The sequence below is a fragment of the Nematolebias whitei genome, chromosome 1 (assembly GCF_014905685.2).
Source record: "Nematolebias whitei isolate Nwh7 chromosome 1, NemWhi1, whole genome shotgun sequence".
Taxonomy (NCBI): domain Eukaryota; kingdom Metazoa; phylum Chordata; class Actinopteri; order Cyprinodontiformes; family Rivulidae; genus Nematolebias; species Nematolebias whitei.
Window position 1 is genome coordinate 40,398,894 of NC_056498.1, and position 14,723 is coordinate 40,413,616.

At 41.1% G+C, this 14,723-nt stretch overlaps 1 protein-coding gene across 1 annotated transcript in view; it reads right to left on the reverse strand.

Moving 5' to 3' along the window:
- trpc5a (transient receptor potential cation channel, subfamily C, member 5a) overlaps positions 1-14,723 on the reverse strand; it is a 185,997-nt gene that overhangs the window by 61,954 nt on the left and 109,320 nt on the right. Inside the window, 2 exon segments of the mRNA XM_037680517.1 lie at positions 9,498-9,507; positions 10,498-10,517. Coding sequence (XP_037536445.1) covers positions 9,498-9,507; positions 10,498-10,517 — 30 coding nt within the window.

Consider the following 14,723-nt stretch of genomic DNA (forward strand, 5'->3'; position numbering starts at 1 on the left):
CATGCATCAGGATATCATCCAGTCAGATTTGTTCCATCTCAAACTTGTTCTAAATGCCGATAAAACCAAAGGGATGTTGTTTTCAAACAGGAAGTTGGTCCCAGCAGTTCTTCTTTTGAGTTTATCTTTGAACGGTGTTCCTATTGAGTTTGTCGATACGTACAAATATTTGGGTATCTTGGTCGAAAACTTGGTAAAGGAACAGATCCTGTTTAACTCTGAACACTAGGAAACTCCTTGTATCTGTGACTTTCCTTCCCTTCATTGATGACGGTGACATTATTTACATGAACGCACCTACAAGCACCCTGCAGATGTTGGATGCTGTCTATCACGGTGCACTAAGATTCAGAACTGGCTGTGATTATCGTACCCACCATTGCACCTGGTATTCACTGGTTAACTGGTCACCATTAACTTCACACAGATTCTCCCACTGGTACATTTTTTATCTTTAAATCACTTCTTGGTCTGCTGCCTTCATCAGGCAGCAGCAGTGTAGAGTTTAGCTACCTGTTGCTGCTAGCTAGCTTACTTTACAATCGGAGGCTGTTTCCTTACACAGTTATAGAATGACAAATTGATAATGATGAATAATGTTACCACGGCTAACGAACACGTAAATACTGTTTTTATTAACGTTAATATAGAAAGTAAACCTTTAAACATTAGAGCACTGACAGGCCGTGTTGTATATTTTAGCTACCTGTGGCTAAAGTTGCTGCAATGATGGATAATGTTACCACGGCTAACGAACACGTAAATACTGTTCTTATTAACCTTACCTTGCGCTATATCTTGTAATTTAACCTCTGTAAATAAAGGTTGAAGGAATGAAATTTAGTGAAGTTTCCAGACAGGTCTCCTGAAGGAGAATAGATCCGGAAGTACTGATCCACTGTGTCGAGTCAGAACGGACGTTGTCTGATGTAATTGTGAAAAGCACCTATATCCAGCTCCTTAAGGAGGACTCTGAGGTGTTCTCAGAGGATGCATGATCCCTCCAGTGAGTTCTGGCCCAGGGCCTTTTCTCAATGGGACATACCCCAACACCCTCCAAAGTGACGCATCCTAATCAGACGTCAGAACCACCTCAGCTGACACCTTTCAATGCAGAGGAGCAGCAGCTCTAGTCCGTGCTCCCCCCAGATGACGAAGCTCCACCTGCAGGAGATCTCCTGTTCAGGTGTGGAAACACAGCTCTGCATCTCTTCAGACAGGTTGGAGACACTCAGGACAACTCTGTTTTGAGTAACAATTACTGGCACAGACCTTTTGAACACGTTCAAAACCCGAGCAACAGGATTGAGCTTCTGTGATTCGACGAAACTGAACTGCAAATCTTTTGAGATGTTTTGGAGACTCCTTCGTAAATCCTCACAGCCCAGTGAGACGCTGGCTAAAGTCAATACTGAAATATGATATTAACATTGGTTAAATCGGCATTTACATGAAATGCTATAACCTTTTTTTAAAGAGCGGATCTGTTTTAGTCTGTCTTATCCTGGACCTGACTGAATTCAATTCAGTTAAATTAAATTCAATAAAGGTTACTAAAAAATGGTGGGAGAACAGGATTTTGAGGAATTGTTACAAAATCCTTAATCTCTATGCTATAAGTCAAAACCAGGTCAAGAGTGTGACGATGAGAATGAGTTGATGTTCGGACGTTTTGGGTAAAACCAATCGAACTGATAAAAGTGACTTTTCTGATTTCCATTTTGGATGAGATGAGAAAGACTGAGGGACATCAATTAAAAAAAATCATAACTAATAATTAGTTTAGCATTAATCAATAATCCTGGCTGAAATATCTGAAAAACCTGATCAGAATTAAACTTTATTTCTCCAAACTGAGGTCGTTCAGAGAGCAGTTTATAGCCTTTCTACAGATCTGAATCATCCATGAAGAGCTTTAATAGCATTGCTCATTGCTCATTTCCTTGTTTTGTTAAGTTTTGTTTGATTAAACGAACTGCCCGGAGGGATTTGGACCCGTCCAACACTCACATCTGGTGAAAAGGTTCGACTCGGGTGCATTTCTAGTACAAAAAGACGCTGCGCGCTTTTTAAATTCAACGTATTGTCGTGTTGAGGGTTCAGAAATCTAAAGCGAATCCCTACAACCACGAAGCTGCAAACAGACGAAGGATTTGAATAAAACCCATAAAACGTGCAGCAGCTCTTCTTTTGTCCCACTCCGGCCTGCACTCCTCTGTTCTGCTGCACGCTCCGATCACATGAGCAACGTTCTGTGTGGATCTGTGCACGTGCCCACAGTTGTCGTCGAGTCTGCAAGCGTGCGCCAAACCATGGGCCGGCAGAGCGTTTGTGAAAAGCACTCAACACAAACAGTTTATGACGACGAGATGGAGAGGACGACGAGTGTCACCGATTTTAACGAGGGCTGAAAAACGAGAGTATTTTGCTCATTTTGGACTTTTATTTTTTATTTTTTGTAGCCGAGCTTGTGATTCATTTACAGGAGGAGAATTCAGTCAGAGAATCGGGGGTTTATCTGTGACGGAGAGCGTCCCCACAAAGATCCAAACATCTGTTTGCATGTTTGCACTTGCAGTGGAGAACATGTGTTGATAGATTAATTAAAGCGATTATTCATTTGGATGCAATGAATAAAACATGAATGGAGGTCAATATAATATTCAGCTGCTGCAGCAGAACTATCGCACCACAAACACACACGAGCACACACAAAGAGACAAGTGTGTGTTGAGCAGCAGTCCTCGTCAGGACGCTGCATCGACTCGTTCGTTCTGGACAGTTCGTTTTGCCTCATTAGAACCAAACCTCGGTCCAAACGGAACCACTGATCCCAATAAAGCTGCTTTTTATACACAGAAAACTGTCCCAGTGAGATACCGACGACGACACACGCAGCCTATTTATTATTGAGACTAGTCCTGATGTTTAATTTAGCAGGACACACACAAAGTGCTACACGTGCACATTCTGGGGTTTTATTGTACTTTAAAGACGAGTTAAATGGTCAAATGGAATAGACGACAATAGAGAACAATTGTAAAAGAAAAAAGCCACGAGGTTTGACGACGTGTGAAACGTTGGAATTATGAAACTGTAAAAAAACGTTTAATTTCTCAATAAAATGCGTCGCTTGTCTCCGTGCAGGTCCGAGTTTTTAATAAACACGTCACCTGATCTGCTGCGACCAGGCTTTATCTGAACAGCTGTAAAAAAATGATGGATTTGTTTGTGAAGGTTAACTAGCTGTGGCAGCCATCTTGAATCGAGCTGACCTCAAATCACTTGGACAGCAAGAAATCATTTCAATTCACAGCTAAAATTAACAATAAGCAGAAAGCATCAATCATCGAGGCTCACTTTGGTTTGTGGTGAATAATTCTGCTTTAAACACAAAGCTGTTGCATTAAACACTCCCCTCACTCCTCCTACAGGCGCTTTATTCTCCTAACTTATTTATCATGCATTAAATAGAATCATAGTTATAATAAAGCTTTATATTGCAATAATAATTTTATATGATCTTAGACATTAGTTGCATTTTGCAGTTTTAGCGTCTACTGTACAGTAATATCAAATTTACAGTCAGTTCAGAGAAACATATTTATAGAACATTTCTGCACATACAGCTGTGCTTGAACATATTTTATTATTTTACATTTTAAAGTAAGACTTCAAAGTTGATCTAATTTGGTTCTTCTTAAATAATCCTCTAACACAGAGCTATTCAACTGGTGGATGAACCCGGTCGTTTTCCTAACCCCCACTGGTCCCCTTAACTAAAATATCAAATAAATTAGCCAAATAATAGATTCAAGATTCTTTGCTTCATAATTTATCTAATCAATATTTGAATATAAAGGCAATAAAATAATTCCTTTTTCCCTTTTTGTTTTGATTTCCAAATACTTCCTGTTCTTCTCTCGGGTCCTTCAGCGTCTCTCCTCTTCTTCTTCCTAATGCAGCTGATCGTCACCTTTTCAACCCTGAGGAGTGTGTGTGTGTGTGTGTGTGTGTGTGTGTGTGAGTGTGTGTGTGTGTGTGTGTGAGTGTGTGTGTGTGTGTGTGTGTGTGTGTACTTGTCACTGCTCTTTGACATTTAAAAACGCTGCAGCGAGCGCTCGTCATAATTCCTGTTAAATGGCAGCTTTAATTGTTGAAGGTGTCTGAAGTGAAACAAGATGGAAAAGGTTCGGCGGTCGCTGTTTGAAGACGGTGTTCAGGAGTTCACTGTGAAATGGTCCATTTGGAGTTTGAGCAGGTTTTTCTGTGTCGATGATGAAATTATTCGATAAAAATGTCTCCACTCCAAAAGACAAGCTGCATTAAAATACTGTGTCTAACTAAATAACAATAGATAGATGCTCTTCAAATTGCTCCATTAATTATTTGATTTATCTCTTCAAATATTTGACTCTCCCTCCTCTCATCGCCTGCCTCGATGGCAGTGGTTGTCCTGACTGAAGCACAGAGTTCAACACCTCGGGGTGTCGCTACATGCCAGGATTAAAAACAACTCCAAAAGACAAACACGGCGGTCACGTTACCTTTTCAAATTTGCCCATTTTACCTTGAATTTACTCTAAAATCACAGCCCATCCTTACTGAACAACAACAACAACAATAATAATAATCTGTACGTTTTCTGGTGAGTGAAACAAAGATATGCTAAAATGTTTGTCACCTCCATCTTTGTGCTCTGTCTCTGACCACTATATGTTAAAAATGTTGATCGCCCCTTTAATTATAGTCCACATCATGAAAAAAATGTTTAAATTATGTACATTATTGTTATTACAGTTTATTTAAAGCATTACTTGACGGTGAGAGCGTTCACATTAACGACCGAAATATAGACAAATAAAAACCATTAGCTTGGTTTAAGATTCTTTTAAAACTTGTTTTTCTTTTGATACCATTTCTGATTTCCTCAGTTATTAAGTCCATAAAATCAAAGTTCAGGCTTTCACATGCAGCATGAATGCCTCCTGACTATGACCTTTGACCTTTAGGTTGTCTATCAGACTCACCCTGAACCGTTTTCTTTAACGTTACTTGAATAATGTCTGTTTGCACAGCCACTGTCCTTGGACTGAGTCAGCTACAGTCTGATTAATGTTTATTATTACTTTTATGCTTTTATGAAATAAAAACTTTATCATTAATGAAGTTTGTTTTATGTGATTATTAAATTTATAAATCGATACATAAATACAATAATATATAATAATCTTTATTCAGGGGTTCCAAACACTAGTCCTTGAGGAACACCATCCTGCATGTTTTAGTTGTTTCCCTGCTTTGACACGCCTGATTTGAGTGAATGGGTGATTAACAGGACTCTGCAGAACTTGAGAACATAATTAAATCACTGAATCAGGTGCGTTGGAGAAAGAAAACAACTAAAACATGCAGGATGGGGTTCCTCAAGGACCAGAGTTGGGAACCACGGCTTTAATGAACGCAGCTCTCAGTGTTTTGGACAAATTGAAAACAGTTCTGGGCAACCACAAAGGCGAGCCCCTTTTAAAACCCATTTTGGTCATTCATAAATCACAAACTGAGTCCACTTGGTCTCGTTAGGATGTAAACGTTTACTACTCAGCAGAGTTTATATACAATGAACACAAATATACTACAAAACTTTAGTTTTTTTCTCCTATTTTTCATGAGCTGAGCCATTGAATGAATGGTGACTAACAGGTTTTTGCAGACACAAAGGAGGTAATTCAACCATTGAATCAGGAATGTAAGCGTATTTGAGCAGGGAAACAAGGAAAACGTGCCGGATGGTGGCCCTCGAGGGCCAAGATTGGGCACCACTGGTCCAAACTGTGTCTGTTGTTCAGTCGTTTGTGTGCTTGTGCTGCAGTGAGAGCATAGGCAGGTCGCTATCAGCATTCTCCCGAGTGATCAATGCAAATTACATCTCCGATAAACTCCCCACGTCTCTCTGCGCTCAATAACCAGGACCAGCTCCGACGAGCCATTCACCACCTGACCCGTTTTCTCTGAATCATTTCCTTGTTCTGTGCAATCTGTCTCGAGTGGTCATCCCTCGTTTTCTATCTGCCCTCGTTTCCTTTCCTCTGACCCGTCTCCTCCTTTCTTGTCCTCCTGGTGCAAGTAGTGATCAATCCAACGTTCCTAAATGAACCGGAGCACAGACAGACGGGTAGGCAGAGGTCTGAGTGGCGTTTTGAAGAGTTGCGTAACACCAAAGTAACTTTAAGTTTCCACTCAGCCGTTCCATCCTAACGGCTGAACCGCTTCGCACATGCCACTGCTTACCCATCATGCAGTGGGTCTTTTTAACACCAACTAAAATCTGTGATTGGCTGTTTGACTCACAGGAAGTAATGAGGTATGTCCAGCTGGCTGGCAGAAAGGTGTAGGATAAGAGGCTGATACCCTTCCTAACACCTCTGCAATGCCTTCTGGGTAAGCAACTGGTGGATGAGGGAAAAACGTGTGAAAATATGCAAAGCGCTGGACGACGGAGGAGAGGAATGAGAACTGGCCGTGTGTTGGTGGGCTGCTGTGCTGTTTAATGTGTAGGTGTGTGCCGCTTCTGTGGGTTAGTGGGTGCATTCAAAGAAAAGCTTTGTCTTCAACGAATACATAGTGTTGTGTCTCTGCTCTGTTGTAGTTTGATTTTTATGAAATTAGGTCCTGAAAAACACCAGATCTATCTCTGCTGACTCCAGCCGTCCACTGGAGACTACGGTAACGCCCTCCCAGGATTCGGAAAATGCCCAAATCAAGAATGCTCGATTACAACAGTCTTTACGGCTGGGTTGGTACGTTTCACAGTGGGGTGGCTGTGGCTGAGTGGTTAGAGCAGTCGTCCTCCAGTGGGAGAGTTGGGGGTTCGATTCCACCAGCAGTCACATGCCGAAGCGTCCCTGAGCAAGTCACTGAACCTCTCATTGCCTCTGATGTGTGTCCCATCAGTGAATGAATGTGATAAAGCTCTGATTATTCTTTGTATAGATCTAGTAGAGAGCTGTATGAATGGGTAAGTGAGGCACAGATTGTTGTAAAGAGCTTTGTGCATCTTGATTAAAAAGAAAAGTGCTGTATAAGTACAGTCCATTTACCATTTACCATTCCACATCCACACTGGTTGTATTTATAGACGTATTAAAGCTGAAATGTCTTTAAAAGTCCACAGCTGAGTTTCCTCAAACTTGGTGAGAAACGTGCTTTAAATGTGTGGAATCAAAGTAAGAAAATCTAAGTGACATGTTGCTCTAAGTTGTTATAGCGAGAGCTGATCCGGGCCCCGAGCTGCAGCTAGCTGTTGCTAGCCATGGGTCTCATGTCTCAGACCCCAGGTCCGCCTCCCAACTCACTGCCCCCCGGCTCGGACCTCCCTCAGAAACGGCAACTCACATTATCAATAAATCAAGGAAATGTGAATTAAGTTTTATCAGTTGTATTAAATCAAGGCAGGAGAAGGTTACAGTTTACAGCGCCGGCCAGTCCCATACACGCTGCAGGATTCTGCACCGGAAGGGGCGAAGGTTACATGGTATTACAGATATATAGAGCCTAGACTCCTCCTTCGCAGAAGGGAGGCACGGACTATCACGTGGATTAGAGGCCAAGCTAAATGTGGTCTCATTGGACCTTATGTGGTTTTGACGTGTCAGAAAAAATGATACGGTGCAGAAAAAGCCTTTCTACATGATGCAGCAAGCCAATAAAAAAATAAAGACTCTATTCCTTGACAGGTATTGAATCCCTGGGAGACTCTTTTTAGAGTTGCTGGCCCCATTTAAACCAGTCAGAACCAGGTCATAATTTCATTACAATCCCGTCTCTGAGTAGATCAAAAGCCCAGGGTCAGTCTAGATAAAAATACTAACAATGTGCACCTTTAAATTGGGGTTTCTCTATTGAACCTTGAATGATGCACATATAGCCATGATAAAAATACTAAAAAATGTTAAATATTGGCACTAGTTGCTAAAACCACCAACTCTTCATCGGTCAGAAGTAATCCGTGTCCCAGAAATATTACATTCTAAAAAGGTCTTAAATCCAGAAGAAGATTTCACGAGCAACTTTGACTTTAGGCTCAGTCTACAGTGCTGATCATGCACTACTTGTCCACACACAAACTGACTTTTTATGGATTAAAACTTCATTTTTGGCGCATCCACGAGCATTCCAGTTATGAACCTTTCCAGAAACCTCGACGTATCCCTTCACATTTTATCCAACAGTTTATAATGAATAAAAATCAGCTGAAAAACATCAAATCTAAGCCTGTAAACGATAATAAAATGTGAAAGTTTTAAGCAAACTTCTTTCAGCTTTTCCCTCTTCAGAGGTCTCCACAGTGTCGTCCTCCTCCATCTCTGTCCTCACTCGAACCACCTCCATGTCCTCTCTAACTGCATCCATATGTCTCCTCTTTGTCTTTTTCCTGCAGCTGCATTTCTAACATCCTTCTACCGATATACCCACTGTCCCTCCTCTGGACATGTCCAAACCATCTCAGTCTGGTCTCTAACTTTATCTCCCAGTTGTTCAGCCTGTGCTGTACCTCTCATGATCTCATTCCTGATCTTTTCCATCCTTGTCTCTCCTAAGAACCTCAACATCTTCATTTCTGACACTTCCAGTTCTGTCTCCTGACTTTTTGTCCATGTCTCTGTCTCCAGACCATACAACAGAGCTGGTCTCACCACTGTCTTGTAAACTTTTTCTTTGACCTTTGCCGACACCCCTTTGTCACAAATCTCTCCTGACACTTTTCTCCATCACTCCATCCTGCCTGGACTCTCTTCTTCACCTCTTCACCACACTCCCCATGTTCCTGGACAGTGGACCCCAAGTCCTTGAAGTCTTGCACCTTTGTGACTTCTGCTCCTTTTAAAAATATAAAAGTTTTAAGCAAACATTTCCAGTAAAGTGTATTGTTTCGTGATTGTTTTTTTTTGGCACAGTATAACTCTTAGCTACAACACCAGATTATAATCCAAAGTTGGTCAGATAGTTTTCCTGTTGGATGCAGAAACTATCTGGAACCACCAGTGGTAGACAACATACTCAATTCCAGTACTGAAGTAAAAGTATTAATACTCATGGTCAAATCTTACTCAACTACAAGTAAAAGTTGCTCAGTCAAAAGTTTACTCAAGTTAAAGTACCGAAGTACTTACTTTTGAAAATACCCAAGTATTCAAAAGTGCATGCATTTAAAAAATACTCAAGTGTTTAAAGTACAAGTTATATTTTCTAATATCAGTACATTGCTGTATTGTTTTGAGTGATTTTACAGAACTGTTAACTCTGAAACCACCTGATGATGCATTGACATGTAGAACCACTCTAACCCTCTCATTGAAGTCTCATGGAAGTCCTAACAGATGATGCACATTCAGTCTTTTCCTCAGCCTCAGTATTCATACACCACATTGTCCGTAAAAGTGCACATGTTGACAAAAACAAAGTTCTGCCATATTTAACATTGAAGCTTAGAAAACAACTGGCCAACTGCATTTAAGGAAAGAAAAACAGCAACAGTGGATTACGAAGCTGAGCCAAAAGGAACAAGGACCAAGAAACCTGCTAGAAATGTAGTGGAGTCAAAAGTCCCAAGTTCCCAAAACCGTAAATACTCAAGTAAAGTAAGTAAAGTCAGTGCCTCTTGTCCGCATCAGCACCATGGGACCACCATGGTGCACCATTATTATTATACTCAGAAAATGTACTTAAGTACAGTACTCAAGTAAATGTGCTTTGTTACCGTCCACCACTGGGAACCACGTTGACTACGTGAAATGAACGTCCAATGACAAAGTTTCTGAAAGTTTCATCAAAACCCATCTAATATAAAACGAGATATAACCTGACAGCCACACACAAAACGTTAAAACGTTGATGGATGTTTCAGTTTCAGCATCGCAGCATCATTTTCAGATTTGTTTTAAAAGCCTGCGGTTCCACAACGGCAGCACTCACCGTGAGCTGCTGTCACCTCTGACACGACGAAGACACACACAATAAAGCTCTGAGCTAAATGAAGGTGATCCTGAACGACTAACATGTAAAAAAAAAAAATCTAAATTAAAAAGTCTGGTATAAATGTAAGAATAAAAGAGTCCAGCTGGACAAAGATCCAGCAGATAAAAAGAGCGTTAAATTACAGAGAGGTGAGTTGAAAAGGACGATGGAGGAAAGTGTCAAATTAAGGAGCTAATGGAAACAAACGGAGGCTGTTTTGTGTAAAAGCTCATGTAAGAGGACGATGTTCATGAACTGATCTACAGACACAAAGCTCAGAGACGGAGGACACAGAAATGATACAAAACACAAACGCATGTAGACTCAGAGGCTAACCTGGCCTCTGCTTAGTGGACATTCAAAAACTGGATTAAAACCATTTACAATCCCACCTAAAATCCTCATAACATTACATTTTATACAAATGTAGTTCCACGCAGGGTCAAACTTTTCTCCAAAGGTCAGTGAAATAAAGCAAACTGTTTCTATCTGATTCCAGGCTGGAAAGAGCTGATGGATAATCTTTGTTTTATGTCTTGAAACAGTGAAGCATCAGCTTCAATCAATGGGAAATTGGGTCTACGGTTCTGTGTCGACCCACGTCCGTATCCTTGGTTTAAAAGCCAATTCCTTCAGAGATGAAAACTTCTGTCAGGTTGAAAATCATAAAAAATGTCACGGAGACATGTTTTCAGTCCTGTGAATAATTTGGCTTTTCAACATTTACCATTTAAATAAAAAAAGAGGACATTACCAGACAAACTTTATCATTTAAAAACGGTTAATGTTGGGTTTTTGGTGTATGAATAAATATATTGGTTCATGTTACATGCAACTGTTGCTCCTCAACCAGGAAGTTCCACCTAAGCAACAACTGTGTGTACAACGAAGCAGATGTCGTTTTATTACATTTTTTTTGGGTGGAGATGTTAAAGTGGTTGTTAACGTTAGCAGCTGTATTCTGGAAGGTAGAGGTAAAAGTTATCCTGATGAAACCCTTGTTGTGTTTGTTAGTGTGCAAGCAGGAGGAGTAGGAACCCCAGCATGCAAAAATAGTTGTCCAATGGATTGGACAAGCAATAACCTTGTACAGCCTTTGACCTTGACTTGTGACCTTGGAGTTGGGGTATTTAAATGATTATGCAATACACTGTCTACTGGTACAAACGAGTATGAAGTTTTGATAACTTATCTTGAGCAGATCAGAAGTTATGGCAGGGACAAGCAAAGACCTTGCATAACATTTGACCTTGGTTTGTGACCTTGAATTTGGGGGTATTTAAAGGGTTACGCAATACGCTGTCTAGTGGTGGTACACACAAGTTTGACGTTTCGATCAACTATCTTCAGCAAATCGGAAGTTATGACACGGGCAAGCAAAGACCTTGTATGACATTTGACCTTGATTTGTGACCTTGAATTTGGGGGTATTTAAAGGATTACGCAATACGCTGTCGAGCAGTACAAACGAGTATGAAGTTTTGATAAATTATCTTGAGTGGATCAGAAGTTATGACATGGACAAGCAAAGCTCTTGTATAACATTTGACCTTGGTTTGTGACCTTGAATTTGGGGCATTTAAAAAAATTATGCAATATGCTATCTAGTGGTACAAACGAGTATGAAGTTTCAATAAATTATCTTGAGCAGATCAGAAGTTACGGCACAAACAAGCAACAACCTTGTATAATGGTTGACCTTGATTTGTGACCTTGACCTTGATCCTGGTGGGATGAGCACATCTGCAACCCTCTGTCTGGTGATGATACATGTGTATAAAGTGTCATTAAATTATCTGAAGCAGATCAGAAGTTATAGCCCGGAGAAGCAAAGACCTTGCATAATGTTTTACCTTGATTTATGACCTTGACCTTGATCCTGGTGGGTTAAAAGTCTACACAGCACGGACTGGTGATGTATTTGATTTATATGTTTATAAAGTTTCAGTAAATTATCTGAAGCAGATCAGAAGATATGGGAGAAGAGAAAGCTTGAACTTCTGCACCTTTGTGACCTTTGCGACATTTGTGACCTTTGATTATACAACAAGACGTCTGCCTTTCAATGGGCATATAAACATTAGATTAAACAGCAATAACAGAAAGCTCTGTCTTCTTTATTACTAGAAGAACTAGCATCCTATTATAACCCATCTCCTCTTCTTTCCTCTGTCAGACAAATAATTAAAAACTCTTTCTCCACTAAAATCCATCACTTTCTCTTTTATTTTCTTCTTTTGGCCCCGCTTCCTCCGTCTCCAACTCCAGACAATCTTTTGCTGACAGCTCTCTCTTTCATATTTCTGAAGCATGCCGTCTTCCTCAGGTGGTGCGCTTTCTTCCTCGCCTGTTCAACCCGTTTTCATCATGACGACGACTTCTCGGCTGATTTACTGACGTAAAACGATGCTGCCAAAGAGAAATCGTCAGGATTTATTAAGCGTTTGCCTTAAACCGAGACATTTCAGGGAAAATGATGAAATAATGAATAAATACTTAGAGATAGATTTTGACAACATGTATTGAAATTAAATGTATTGCTCTAGATTTCGTAAACAATATTGGCTGGATACTCAGGTGTCATGTCATGATCTGTGTTTTTAGTGACCTCTGTCACGGGGCGAAGATGGGGAGGATGGAAATACCCCCCCCGTCCATCAGTCCATCCATCTGTTCTTCTTGTGAGCATGAGAACTTTAAGAATAAGTGAGGTACAATTTTATTTTTTTAATGTGTGGTTGCATGTAAGCATAAAAAAAAGTTCATAGCAAAAATTGGGTTACCACATCCAATCCAAGATGGCCACTGCCTTTTATTTGTATATACTGTAATTTCTGGACTATAGAGTGCAACTGAAAATATGCTGAACACATTAAATAAAAAACAAATTGTACGTATACAAGTCAAGGTTATACATGCATAAGCCACAGGTGTTCATGTTGTAACATAAGTGGCAGTACACAGCTACTGAGAGAGATGTGCAGCTCTTGTTGTAGATCAAGAATCAACCACCAGGTGGCGTTTTATAGACTTTATCTTCCTGTTCAACACAGAGTGAACCCCACAGGTCTTCATGACAACTACCTCCCTCACTCATTGTTACTCTGCTGAATGGCCCAACACATAATGAACAGATAAACTAGGCTAACAAGAACAGACTAATCCCTAAAAGAACAATGCTAAACAGCTAACTGAAATGATTAACAATGAACATAAATTCTACCCATAATCCCTCCCTGAGAACATGTGACCAGCCATAGCAGAATGCTACAAGACGTACTGCTAACATACACAAATACATACAATAAATGTTTTTTTTTCTTAACAGTGCCGGGAACATGACTGACTAAATAAATAAATACAGTAGCCTACCAGAAAGTCATTGATGCCATCTTCATATTCCTCCCGCCCAAGCTGTCCTCCTGCTCCGCAGAGCAAAAGTTGCTCTGCGGAGCATGTGAGTCCCCGCTCACATGCTCTGCGCATGCAGGGGAATCCGCCCTCACGGGGAGGGTTTTGCTCCGCCCTTCCTGTTCTGTCGTCCCCTCCTCGTTTCATTGGTCCACTGTGACCTGTTCGGTAATTTAATTGGTCAGATTTTCTTCACCTTTATTTATACAGGTAGTTTCACAGAGTCACGAGGATCCAAGCCTCAAGAGAGACATGTATTGGGCAGCTATGCAAGTGCCCGGGTTTGAGAGGATAAATGGTTTTGGCGGCATGAAACTCGTTCGCCCGTCAAACAAAATCCATAAATTAGCCGCAGCATTATATTAACCACGGTGTTCAAAGCCTGTGGAAAAGGTAGCGGCTTTTAGACCAGAAAGAACGGTATATATCAAACCTAGAATTTCAGGCACTGTACCGGTCTCTGGTGAAGAGAGAGCTGAGTCAAAAGACGAAGCTCTCAATTTACCGGTCGACCTACGTTCCTACCCTCATCTATGGTCACGAGCTTTGGGTTGTGACCGAAAGAATAAGATCTCAGATACAAGCGGCCGAAATGAGTTTTCTCCGCAGAGTGCCTGGGCTCTCCCTTACAGATAGGGTGAGAAGCTCGATCATCCGGGAGGGACAGAGTAGAGCCGCTGCTTCTCCACATCAAGAGGAGCCAGTTGAGGTGGCTCGGGCATCTGGTTAGGATGCCTCCTGGATGCCTCCCTGGTGAGGTGTTCAAGGCACGTCCCACCGGAAGGAGACCCAGAAGAGGACCCAGGACACGTTGGAGGGACTATGTTTCTCGGCTGGCCTGGGAATTGCCTTGGGATTCCCACAGAGGAGCTGGACCAAGTGGCTGGCGAGAGGGAAGTCTGGGCCTCCCTACTTAGGCTGCTACCCCCGTGACCCGACCCCGGATAAGTGGAAGAAAATGGATGGATGTATCAACTTTCTTCCATAAAGCACAATAAAAATTCATATTTATTTTGTAATGGTCTGAACTGACAAAATGTTGACGTTTTGATGTAAAAACCTCGAGATTTGACCAAAATCTTTCCCAATTTAAGAGGATTTTAATCTCAAACTCAGACATAAACAATGGCTAGAACTTCATTTAAAACCTGATTTCTCTTCCTCTTCAGAATTTCCCATTAGTTTCATCAGCTTCTCCTCTCCACCTTTTCACTCTTCACCTCTTCGACAGCTCCTTTTTCCTCCCTCCATCTTTTCCAGCCTTTGATTAATCATCTCACCTCCTCCTCCTCCTC